We start from the raw sequence: 12,690 nt of genomic DNA, 5'->3' as shown, positions 1-12,690 counted from the left end.
CCGGCCTTGGGAGTCCCAGCCCCGGCACAGCCGGCTGGGTCTCAAGGCGGCTCCCAGGAGCCACATCAAAGCTGCCGGGTTGTGAAAGCGTCGCAGGATTGCTCTCCCTGCAACTCCCGCCGGATGGAGACCTGCCCGGCCCCTTCCCACTGCCAGGGGGCCCCACTGGAGGTGCCTTCCTTTGGCTACAGCCATGACATGGGCCAGGGAAGTCCACCAAAGAGGGCATTTTCCCAGGGAGATGGGGACACACATGTCTTTGCTGATGGCTGGCATCTGGAGAAGCACTAACTGGGATGTATTTTCCCAAAGCTGCAATCAAGGTGCAGGCAGGGAAGGAGGCAGCTTCCCAGGAAGATGTGAGGAGGGAAATCATATGATAGATTTAGCTAATGTCTGCCACTGAGAGCAGAACAAGCCTTTGCTCCCCATTTTCTGGGAAAAAGAAAGAAGTCTGCACTGCCTGAGGTCACCCCACTGATCCGGTTTCACTCCCAAATGGTTTCCAAGGCTTTGCCTATGCACATGGGGAGCGGTTGGGAATGGCTTCCCAAGGTAGGCGAGGTGATTCACCCTCTTCCTCCCCTGCCAAAGGGCTGGCAAGCACTGGCAAAACAAAAGACGTCAGCACCCATTTCCCGTGTTTTAAACACTTGTTTATCATCAGCAAACAATAACCTGAGATTCCCGTCGGATCAAAGCCGAGCCTGCTTTCTAAGCATCAATCACCCCCATGGCTCCCTGCTGGCTTTCAGCACTTCGAGTGTGCTGGGTGTTTGCTCAGTGCTAAAATAAGGCCCCTTATTTTCCCTGTTTGGGTTTGAAAGGTTGGTCCCAGGTGGGCTGTGGCTTCGTGCAGCCCTGGCAGCTCAGCCCCAGCCAGCCATGGCACTCCTGCCCAGGGTCCCACACAAAGAGGCAGCTGGAGCAGGCAGAGCTGAGCTGCCCTCACTGGTACTGCAATGTCAGGGGCACCCCTGGGTGCCCGGCATCAGCACCCTGCCTGGAAAGCAAGAGGCAATGGTGAGGGGCAGTGTACCCCCAGGGGCTGTCCCACGGGGTCTCTGTGCTGTGCCCACACTGGTTTCGTAGCTCCCTGCATCCCTGCCCACAGTCTGTGCCCACCGAGCTGAGGTGATTTGCCAGTAGAGCCCCCCAGCTGCTGGGAATTGTGTCTGTGTGAAGGACAGGTCACACCCCCAGCACTGCTCTGGAGGGGACGGTGAGCCCGGAGCGAGTGCTCTGGGGAGCCCTGTGCCACCAGAGAGGTGAGAGGGGCACTGCAGTCATCCACAGGGTCCCCTGAAGGCGAAGTGCTGGGTGGCTGCACCACGGGCAGGGGGAGGCTGATGGGGGTCCATCCCAGGCTGATGCGGGTCCATCCCAGGCTGATGCGGGTCCATCCCAGGCTGATGTGGGTCCATCCCAGGCTGATGCGGGTCCATCCCAGGCTGCCCACGCGCGACTGCAGCCACGTGTTCTTCAGCAGGGAGCTGGGGCAGACCTGTGCCAGGTCATCTCCACGGGAGCTGGCTGCTGTCCTCCTCGCCTGCCTGGCACCAGCCTTGAGTCACTGCCAGTCACCGGCACCAGCCCTGGCACCAGCCCATGGCTTTCAGGAATAGGCACGAGGCACCCCGGGTGTCAACAGGATCAGGTGCCTCCAACACATTGTCCTGAAAGCTGTCAGCCTCCTTCCCTCCTTTCCAGGGAGCCCTGTCCCCCACATGCCCACAGTGATGCTCAGCCATCACCATCCCACCGGGGAGCATCATCTCCGGCCCTGCCTGGAGCGCTGGAGCTGACGCTGACTCACCTGGGTTAATCTGCCAGGCAATCTCGGGGTGATTGCCACGGATATGCCCAGGGACAGAGCCAGGAATCCCACACAGAGGACATGAGCACCAAGGGGTACAGCTCTGGCATGGCAAGGGCTGGTGAATAAATGCTGTGCAGGGATCTTGCCCGTTTTGCTGGGCTCTAGGGAGCAGCATCAGGCTCATTAAAAGGATGGGGAACCTCCAGGCTCTCCCAGCAGAATGGAGGGCAGGGGCCAGAAGGCAAACTGAGGCTGGCAAGACCTTGTCACAGGGGGTATTTAAGCAGCAGGAAGGTGCCCCTGGGATCCCAGCTCTGCATCTTATCACCCTGATCACAGGCTGCTTCTGTCTGATTGTCAATCCACCGCTCCAGCCCTATCCCAAAATAATTACAGGATGGCCCAGGAGCAATGCAAGATCTCCCAGAGCCCTGATCCCCAGTCCTGCATCACCTGGAAGATGCTTTATTCCTTCGTGCAGGCAGGAAGGAAAGAAGGCAAGAAGAGCTGAGAATAGATACTCGAGAATTTTTCCTGCCCCCCGTTCTCTCATGGCAGAGATTGTAATGTTCCCTGAGCATGGGCTTCACCTTCCTTCCCCCAGGCTGGAGGAGAAGGACCACTTTGGAGGGGCCACCTGTCTCTGCATCCCTGGGCCACCACCAGCTGGGGACAGGGACAATCTTTGCCTGGGTGTTCAAGGGTGCCAGGTGGTGGGGGAGGACACAGCAGCTGCCAAAGTGCATTGTTGTTTCCCATGCACCCATCTCAACGTGGCAGGAAGCATTTCCCTGGGCATATTCCCGTGCTGCAGAAGTGCTTGGCTGGTTATTTTGGGAGCAGAGCAAGTGCAGGACCCCAGGGAGATGAGCCCCCTCTGCCATGACACTGACACAGCATGGGGCTGTAGCAGGGCTGGCAGGTGTTCCCCACTTGCACGTGTTCCCCACCTGTTTGTTTCCCTGCTCCTGCAGGAACGACTTGGCACACACCTGGCCCTGGCACCGGCCCCTGCCATCACGCCCCAGTGCATCAGCAGCAGTGTGACACTCATGTGACCTCCCGGGGCTGGCACACCGGGGCACAACGATCTGCTCCAGGGGGGCAGAGATGAGGAAGGGGCCCATCTGCTCTGCCTTCTCCAGGCTTTTCCACACCGACTTCCCACCCTGGCCTGGCGAGGCTGGAGGAGACGCTGGGTTGGGGTGCTGGCAACGCTCCCCATCGGGTCACCCAACAAGCTCCTGACAAGCCCAGACAGCTGAGTGGTAAAAATACTCCCTGGGCCGTTGTTTCGGCTGGATTAGCATCGACAAACCACCTTAGCCAGGCACCACAGGCAAAAGCCCAGCCAGGATAAAACTCCAAGGCAAAGGAGTCTTGAAGCAGGGGGTAGCTGGGACGGGGTGCCACCAACACCAGGGAGCACACAGAAACCCCAGGGGTCAGGAGGGTGGATGCAATGACTCCTGCACATGGGCTACTGTCCCCACACCCAAAATCTCAGCTAGCATTTTTTTTTCGTGTGTACCTTCCACCCCAAAAACCCTCCCTGCTCTTTCGAGTGGGTGGGTAGAACCCGCCGGAGGAGTTGACCAGGGTGATGGCAGTTTCCCCGTCCCCCCCTCCCCTGCACGCCCGGCTAATGGCGCACGGAAATGAATTCAGACGAGTGGGATGGAGCACCGCAGCCAGGAAGGAGACGGGCCCCGAGGTGCCACGCACGGCGCCGAGGGGACGGGGGTGCCGCCGTCCTGGGGCGCTGGGAGGGCACGGCAGGCTCCGGCCAGGCCAGTCCAGCTGGTTGCTGCTCCTGCTCGCGGGGAGGGTGTCAGAGCCACAGGACAGGGGCTCGGGCAGGGACTGCATCCCTGCCACCTCGCTGTGCCAGCTTCCCATCACCCCGCTGTGCCAGCTCCCCATCACCCCACTGTGCCAGCTCTGAGAGATTTCCCACCAGTGGTGGCACTCCCGGGATCAATGTACTCCCTGAGGCATCTGGGGGCTTGGCAGATTGATTTGGCATCAATCAATCAATCAATCAATCAAGAGCTGAACCGCGGGGGCTCCCTGGGTGCTCCCCCTCAGCCCCCAGCCCCTGGGAGCAGAGCAGCACTCCCAAGGCAGGTGTCATCCGTGTGATGAGATCTGGCCGTTCTCTGCACCCCCCCAAGATCTCAGCAGAGAGGGATGGTCACCCCGCCAGCCCCCCCTCGTGCCGCAGCACCCCCGGTGGGAGCCCCGGGTCACGCTGGGCCGCCCGGGCAGTGAATCAGCAGCGCCCGGGGCAGCAGCCGGGCTGAGCCGTGCGCAGGCTGCAGGGGCGGAGGTTTTGCACTCGCTCCCGCCTGGCCAAGGATAAATAGGAGGCGGCTGCGAGTCCTGCCAAAGCTTCTTCCCATTGCCCAACGCGCCCGACAGCCGGCACCCAGCCCAGCCAGACATGGACTCCCAGGATTGCCCTTGCGCCACGGGTAAGCCAGAGCTTCCCTCCGTCCCGGGGCAGCGGGAGCCCGAGCATCCCAGCGGGAACACCGGCACTCCCGCCCGACGGCCTCCTCCCACATTCCCGATGCTCTCTCTCTCACCGGCTGGGCCGGCTGCTGAAATCCTCTCCCGGCACTGCGATGTCACACTGGGAGCCTCTCACTGGGCAGCGGCTGGGAATGCCCTGAGCTCCCTGCTGACTGAGGCTGAAGCATCAGCGGATGCTCCGAGGGGCGGCAATGCTCTCCCCCGCGGATCCCTGGGATAGGGGGATCCCCTCCCACCACCTCCTCTCAACTCCTTTTTCTCCTTTTCTTTCTGTTTTAGGTGGCACCTGCACCTGCGGGGACAACTGCAAATGCAAAAACTGCAAATGCACATCATGCAAAAAAGGTAAGAGGGATGTCTGAGCCCCCAGGGGGGCAAAAACACTCAGGGGGTGTTTCATATACATCCCAAGTACAGTGAGAATCCCACCCCCTTGCCGGGCAACACAAGCCACCCAATATCACCTAAACCCTCACTGGCACCTCAGGCTCAGCACGAGGGGATGCCTGGGAAGGAAACTGGTACTGGGATTTCTCTCTGGGTGCTTCTGATGCTGTCACCCCCAGCAGAGGCATGTGCAGGAGGATTTGCAAAGAGAGGGACTCAGGGGACCCCAGTGAGCCCTTTGGGGTTCCTCACCCTTCTGCTGCCTCTCCAGTGCTGGTCCTGGCTGCACAAACACCCTGGGAGATGCTGCCAGGGATGGAGATGCTGCTGTAAGGAAAGGATGTGGATACATGGGATGTCTCCAAGCCGGCAGGACCCTCCAAACCCCACCCTGAGAGCCCCCAGGAAAATATGTCCCTAACACATTTTTCTCTCTTCCCCAGGCTGCTGCTCCTGCTGCCCAGCGGGATGTGCCAAGTGTGCACAGGGCTGTGTCTGCAAGGGACCCCCCTCTGCCAAGTGCAGCTGCTGCAAATAGGGGACCCTGGCTGCACATCTGGGGGCGATGCACATCTGGGGGGATAAAGAAGAATAACCTTATTGTGTATGTTGGTTGTCTTTTTTTATATGTGTGTTCAGATTTCTTTAGTGTTTGTCACCTAAATAAAGTGATATGTATATAAAGGTCCATGAGGAGCTTGGCACTTGTGTTGGATGGGGCGGTTTCCCAGGGGAGCGGGAGGGCAGCGTCTGTGGGCGGTCATGGCAAAGAGCCTGCGTCTTATTTTCTCTCCTTTCTTCCAGTCTTGGCTCTGCTCTCCCTGCCAGCAGTTCTGACTCTTGTTTTAACACTTGTCCTACACAAGGGATTTTTTTCCCCCCCCGCCCTGTTGTTACCCAAGGCAAATCCCATGCTCTCTCCTCCACCAGAGATCCTCCGGGCTAATGAGCAGCTCATTATTACAAGCTTTCACTTTAATAACCACCTCAGCCCGGCCCATTTCCAGGGGGAACATTTCCACAGCAGGTGGGGCGCCGGGGAAACAGGTTTAGTTTTCCTCCTGGCAGTTTAGTTGAACTGGCTGGAAGAACCACACTGCTTCTTCCCCCACCACCTCTGTCAGCCTGGCTGGGTGCTCCTGGCAAGCATCAGGTGACCTGGTTCCCCACCACGGGGTGCAGTGCCCACAGTGGGGTGTGATGCCCACGATGGGGTGCACTGCCTGCAGTAGGGTGCAGTGCCCCCATGGGAGGTGATGCCCACACCAGGGGGTGATGGCCACTATGGTCTGCAATGCCCACACTGGGATGCAACGTCCATGATGGGATGTAATGCCTGTGAGGGGCTGCAATGCCCTTGCCAGGGTACAAAGCCCACAATAGGATGTGATGCCTGCAATGGGAGGTGATGCCCATGCCAGTGTGGGATGCCTGCCCTGCCCAAGCACAGCCATCCTCCTGCCTGAGCTCTGCACCTCAGGAGCCAAATGCCACTGTGCTGCCTCCCAGGACACACGAGGGGTACTGCCTGTCCCTGCACTCCCCAAACACAGCCTTTCATGGCCTCCTTTCAGCTGCAAAACTTTCCTGACCTATCCAGTCACCACTGCCAGGCCTCAGCCAGGCTTTTGGTACAGCCAACAGCACAGAACCCCTGCCCACTGGCTGCTCACAGTGCCAACCCCGAGGGGATACCCCTTTGCTCCAGGAGGGCTCCTCCCCCAGGGCGTCCCCTGAGATGTCACCATCACCCCACACCTCTGAGGGGTGTGAGCCCACCCCTGTGCCAGCTGAATGTAGGGCAGGGCAGGGCATCATGCTAAACTTCATTCTGCAAAGAGCTGGGTTATCTTTATTCCTTCTAACCCAGAGAGACTTAAGTGCCAACCATGCAAAAACATCATTGGTGAGCCCACAACGGGGTGAAGGAGAGGTTGCTAATGGGATTTATCACCCAGTGTGGTTTGGCCGGCGGGGCTCACAGCGTCGGTCCAGCTCTGCTGGTCCCTGTGGGTTTGCACTGGTCCTGCCCCGTGGCTCTGCACTGTGCCCATCCCTGTGCCCCACGGCAGTGTAATGGGAAGCAGCTGTCAGATACTGTCCTTCTTGCAGGGGAAGTGAGGGGCAGACAGGGGTTCCAGCAGCCCAGCTCTGAGTCCTGAGACCTGTGCTGGGCAGCTGCAGCTCCACTGCTCACTTTATGGCGGCTGTAAAATCAGAGTTGGACCTGGCACTCCTCTTACATGGGAACAGCCTTGGGTTTAACTACTCCCTGCTCTGGGAAACTGGAATACTATCAGTAACACGGGAGACCCTCCTTGAGCTCTCCTCTCCCCACTGCTGTCCAGCATGTGCCCTGCATCCCGGCATTTCAGCAAGCCCATGGCTCGGGGAATGCACACTCATGCCCTGTCCTGCTTGCAAGGTGACCTCATTATTCAGTGGAAATGCCCCGATTGGGAAACCAGGCATTTTCCAGGCTCTTTTCCCATCCTAGCTTTGCACACAGTTCTGTGGGGATGCTGTGCTGCCCCTTCCTGCTCGCAGTGACGTGGACCTGGGATGATGTGAGCCTGGGACAAAGTGTCCTGGGATTCAGCACAGCTCGTCATTGTGTGAGATGCAGAATTTCTACAAATCTGGGAATTCCCCTGCTTTCCCTGCAGCTTTGCCCCTGCACACTCATGCCCCATTTTTGGTATGGCCCCGTGCAGGGGTGCACGATCTCATTTTGGGTGGCCAGGGGCTCTCATTTCCTCAGTCCTGGGTGCAGCAGAACCCACCCCTCTGGAGGGAGGGCTGGGGGAAGGGAGGCAGCCCCGTGCTGGGGGTGTCCGGGAGGGAAGTGATTTCGCAACCCATGTTTATGTGCAGTAAGACCACACGTGCTCGGTGATTCCAGCTCTCCTCCTTCCCGCTCAGCCGGGGGTGTGTGCAATGCCTGGTGCGTGCAATGCCTGCTGGCTTCGCCTCGCTGCTGGCTGTGCACACTGCCAGGAAAAAAACAACTCCGTGCTTCTGCAAACAAGCACGAGCCGTTCCCTGGCACAACCTCCCAGGGCCACCGACCCTCTCCTGGTCGCAGGGCCCACCAGGGCAGGCTCCACGGGGGCAGAGCCCTCCTGCAGCGCTGGCTCCAAGCCCAGCTTTGTCACACGTGTGACACCGCCACGAGCAGCGGGTGCAGGCACAGGGACAGCCTGGCCCTGGCCCAGACACTGTTTCTGTGCTGGATGTTGAACTGGCCACGGGCACGTGCAGGGTGGTGGAAGCCAGTTGGCACATAAACACCATGACAAACACCTGTGGAAAACCCACAGGGATGGGAAACTGTGATTCCCAGCAGCCCTTGGCCAGCAATGCCATGTTCCCACACTGCATCCCCATGCTCACCCAAGCATGAAGCTGTGTCAGGGGAGGTTTAGGCTGGGTACTAGGAAAAGGTTCTTCACCCAGAAGTCAGGCAGGTACTGGAACAGGCTCCCCAGGGAAGTGGTCACAGCATCTGCCAGGAACTTCAGGAAGTGTTTGGACAACACGCTCAGGCACATGATGTGATTCTTGGTGTTGTCCTGTGCAGGGCCAGGAGTTGGACTCGATGATCCTTGTGGGTCTCTTCCAACTCAGGACATTCTATGATTCACCCCTCCTGGGAGGCCATTCGAGCACTCCAGCCCTGTGGAGCTACCCAGGGCCATCCTGCTGTCCAGTGGGACAGAGACAGTCAGTCCCATCCCCAGGGACAGCCCCATACACCCCATGGCCACCCTTGGGATGGGGGGGCACCACCAACACCCCAGCGCTGGGCACACGGGGGGCAGTGTCACGGGGCTGTCCCGAATGTGCAGGACCCGGTGGCAGAGCCACACTAGTGCTGTCACCCCCACACCGCGCACACTCCTTCCTCTCGCTCCCTCGGGATGCGGCACCCTGCCTGGGAGGGGGGATGCGGGCGGGACCCTCCGGCTTCCCCGCGGCGGGCTGGGAGCGGGGGGGGCTGGCACGTCCGTGACCCGGGTGAGCACGGCACGGCCCGGGGGTGAGCACGACACGGTAGAGCACGGCCCGGCACCGGGGTGAGCACGGCACGGCCCCGGGTGAGCACGGCCCCGCGGCACCGCCCCGGGTGAGCACGGCACGGCACGGCCCGGCCCCACGGCACTGCCCCTGGTGAGCACGGCCCGGGTGAGCACGGCCCGGTACGGCACGGCCCCTCCGCACCGTGCGCAGCGCCAGCGCCGCCCCTGCCCCGCCACATAAATAGCGGGGAACCGGCACCGCTCGGCACCGCTGCCATCCCATCCCACCGACACGAGCCGAGCCGCGCGAACTGAGCTGAGCCGAGCCAAGCCGAGCCATGGACCCCCAGGACTGCACATGTGCCGCTGGTAAGTGCCCCGTCCTGTCCCGGCTCTCTCTCTCCCGGCTCTCTCTCTCCCGGCTCTCTCTCTCCCGGCTCTCTCCCGGCTCACTCTGCTGTCCCGCCGTCCCCAGGTGACTCCTGCTCCTGCGCCGGGTCCTGCAAGTGCAAGAACTGCCGCTGCCGGAGCTGCCGCAAGAGTGAGTGGGGGGCTCAGGGTGGGGAGATCCGGCCTTGCCCTGGGGAGAGGGGGAGGCTGTCACTGTCCTGTGGGACCCCAATGGGCACCTCCCTGCTCCATGGGAGAACCCCTCCTTGCCCTGGGGGCCGCCCTGGGGACCTCCCTGCTCCGTAGTGGAATCCCTCCTTGTCCTGTGGGAGCCCATGGACACTTCACTGCCCCACAGGGGAACCCCTCCTTGCCCTGTCAGACTGCCATGGGGACCTCCCAACCCTTGTCCCGTAGACAGCCCCCTCTTGCTTTGTAGGAACTCTTATGGAGACCCCTCCTCTCCCCCATGGGGAGGCCCCTGCCCTGTAGGACCCTCGTGGAATCCCTCCCTCTTCCTCTGGCCCATGGATACCCCCTCAGCTCCTCCTTGTGGGGAGGGCTGCCCCTGCCCTGTGGGACCCTCGTGGAGACCTCCAGCGCACTGGGATCACAGCCCATTGGGAACACAGAGGTGGTGTTTCCCAGTCTCCACCGCGTGCCCCTGCCCCGTGGGACCCCTTTCCCTTCCAGCCGCCTCCTAACTCTTGTGTCCCCCCCTAGGCTGCTGTTCCTGCTGCCCCGCCAGCTGCAGCAACTGCGCCAAGGGCTGCGTGTGCAAGGAGCCGGCCAGCAGCAAGTGCAGCTGCTGCCACTGAGCCGCGCGGCTCCGCTGTAAATAGCCGGCACGCTTCGGGGGGGGGGGGGGGGCACGGAGAAAAACTACTTCTTTTTTTTTTCTTTTTCACGTTTTGTATTTTCTGTACCAGTGGGGAAACTGGATGGAAATAAAGGATTTGTTCTTGAGGCACGAGTGCTGCTGTCGGGCTGGGCTGGAGGCTGAGAACGGTCACCACTCGTGACACCCGTGTGGGAATTGTCGCTGCAGGGTGCGAGGGGGCTGCTCACGAACACCCCCGTGGCCTTCCCTGAGTGGGGTCTGTGCCTCCCTGGGGGGAGAAAGGAGCCTGGGACACGAGGCATGGGACAGATCTCATCCTGCATGCAGGGTGGCCCTGGGCATCTTTAAGGTGCTGGTCTCTCCATGAGGACAGGTGACATGCCTAGGGGGGTGGGCGAGCAGTGGCAGGGAGGGCTCCAGCCCTCTCCAGCCTTTCTTTGGCTTCATGGCAGGTGCCTCTGCACCACTCTGGAGCTTCCTCTGGGTGAAAGAGCTTGTGGGAGCAAGCATGGGAAGGTGGCATGGGCTGGCAAGGTGCCTGCCCTGAGCTGCTGCTGGAGAGCACTTGGAGAAATCCTAGTGGGGACAAACCTCCCTTCCCCAGGAACCTGTGCTTTACAAACCCCAATCTACTGCAGAGCAGATCGTTCCCAAACAGGCACTTTCCCTGCAGCCTCCCCATGCCAAAGACCTCCAGCTACAGTGCTTGGCTCCTCCTGCCCGTGCAGGAGCACTTTTTTTCAGCTCATTTTTGGGGAACACCTTGCTTGGAGCTGCGATGACCTTCAGAGGCAGGAGGGCAGATAACCACAGCCGTGAAAGCAACACTCGGCTGCCTGGATGAGGGGTGGCTGCTGGGAGTGGGGGAAGGAGGGCACTGGGAAGATGCACGAGGTGTGTTTTGCTTCCAAAAGTCTCTGCCAAGTGAAAGAGTAATTTTTCAAGCACTAGCTTGCCCATACATGTCCCCTGGGTGTGCCCCACCACAGATGCAGGTTCCCAGCCCTGCTGCCATCGCCCTTTCTCTGCTTCTTGGGGCAGTGGGACAGCTCAGCCTGACAGGGATGTCTCCTCCAGCCCTTGGTGACAAGACACCAGGGACAGGACCAATTTAAAAAGCAGCAAAATCAGTCCCTTTGGCACCCGTGTAGTCCTCTCTGCTAGGCTGGGTGGCACAAGGTGGGTTGTCTGCAAGGGGGGAGTATGTCGGTCCCCAGGGATGCTCCAGGCACCCAGGGGAGCTGCTCACCCCTTCCCCAAAGGTTTGCCCAGCTTCAGCACGTGGCTCTGCAGTCGGTGCCCAGCCTGCTCAGCACCCAGCCTTGCCAGTGAGAAAAGCAACACCCAGCTCAGCACCCATTTGCCTTTTAAATGCTTTGCCTTATTACATTAGTGTATCTTTGCCTAAGCAGCCTTCCAGCACTGCCTGTTGCAACAGAGGCTTAGTGCTGGAGATGGGTTATAAGGGTCTGCCCTGCCCTAAATGCATATAAAAAAACATAAATCCCCTGAGAAGATGCTTTGCTGGAAAACAAGACTGGCTTGGCCCCACTGCTGGAGCCCCACTGTGCAGCGGGGCTGCCACCCCAGCCATGCAGCAGCGGGGCTGCAAACTGAGCCTCCTGGGGCTGGGCACCCAAATCCTGCACCAGAAACAAAGCTGGGGCACGGATGGGGTTTCCCCTCACAGGAAGAGCCTCAGGCACCAACTGCTCCCTGTTCCCAGTGACGTGCCAGGGTGAGACGTGGGCACACACCTCTGCACCCTGCTGGTGCCAGCCTGCCCTGCCTGCTCCTGGTTCTGCCTGCACATCCATCTGGCAGAGGTGGGAACTCTCAGCCTCGGTGCCCTTTCCAGCCTCCCCAAGAGGGGCCTGGGGAGAGGAAAGCTACAGGATAAACGGAAGGGTTGAGGCCACCCATGTGAGGCACTGGCCTGGGATATATCCAGCACCTGGCTTTGACTATGGCTGCACTCAGTGAGGTACCTGAGAGCTTTCTGGTCCCCTCAGGAGTATTTTCTATATAAAAAAGTACTTTTTGATGAAGCAGGAACTGCTCTCAGCCTGCAGACAGCTGTGTATAGCAGGAGAGCGATGGAAGCCTTTGCTTGATGCAAGAAGAGGCTGATGTGCTTTATCCAGCCCCTCAAAGAAAAGCCCAGCTCAGTTTGCAGAGGAGGTTGGAGGTGACCAAGCATCCCCCTGGGGCATCCAAGGGGAGCCAGGGCAGGGGGTCCTGGGCACAACCCCAGTCAGGCAGCCCTGCAGCTGCCCATGGGGCTGCATTCAGTTCCACTTTTTCTGGCTCTGCATGAGCCCCAGAGGCATGATGGATGTTCATGACCCTGCTGACATGATGATGACACGTGCCCTGTGCAGACAGGGTGTGCACCCTGTGCAGAGGAGGGATGCACTGGGTGCAGAGGGGACGAGCACCCTGTGCACATGACACACACCCTGTGCAGAGGGGACATCGTCCTGTGCAGAGGGGACAAGCACTGTGTGCAGAGGGGATGTGCACCCAGTGCAGAGAGTAAACATACCCTGTGCAGAGAGTAAACACACCCTGTGCAGAGGTGACAGGCATGTGTGCACAGGGGAAATACACCCTGTCCCCAGGGAAAATGCACTCAGTGCAGAGGGAAAATGCACTCAGTGCAGAAGGGGAATCATAGTCATAGAATTGTTAAGGTGGGA

At 60.0% G+C, this 12,690-nt stretch overlaps 2 protein-coding genes across 2 annotated transcripts; both read left to right on the top strand.

Annotated features, from left to right (window-relative positions):
• The first annotated feature begins 4,125 nt into the window (after nucleotides 1–4,125).
• On the top strand, nucleotides 4,126–5,429 carry LOC127462576 (metallothionein-1). Its single transcript, XM_051771258.1, has 3 exons — nucleotides 4,126–4,293; nucleotides 4,634–4,699; nucleotides 5,185–5,429. The coding sequence occupies exons 1-3, from the start codon at nucleotides 4,263–4,265 to the stop codon at nucleotides 5,277–5,279; spliced, it is 192 nt and encodes a 63-aa protein (XP_051627218.1). The 5' UTR covers nucleotides 4,126–4,262; the 3' UTR covers nucleotides 5,280–5,429.
• A 3,492-nt stretch (nucleotides 5,430–8,921) lies between these two features.
• Nucleotides 8,922–10,116, top strand: LOC127462574 (metallothionein-2). Its single transcript, XM_051771257.1, has 3 exons — nucleotides 8,922–9,129; nucleotides 9,236–9,301; nucleotides 9,874–10,116. The coding sequence occupies exons 1-3, from the start codon at nucleotides 9,099–9,101 to the stop codon at nucleotides 9,966–9,968; spliced, it is 192 nt and encodes a 63-aa protein (XP_051627217.1). The 5' UTR covers nucleotides 8,922–9,098; the 3' UTR covers nucleotides 9,969–10,116.
• Nucleotides 10,117–12,690: the final 2,574 nt, after the last annotated feature.

The sequence above is a fragment of the Manacus candei genome, unplaced genomic scaffold, assembly GCF_025592945.1.
Source record: "Manacus candei isolate 608988 ecotype Guabito, Panama unplaced genomic scaffold, ASM2559294v1 h1tg000131l, whole genome shotgun sequence".
Classification (NCBI taxonomy): domain Eukaryota; kingdom Metazoa; phylum Chordata; class Aves; order Passeriformes; family Pipridae; genus Manacus; species Manacus candei.
This window is presented reverse-complemented; position numbering and strand designations above follow the sequence as displayed.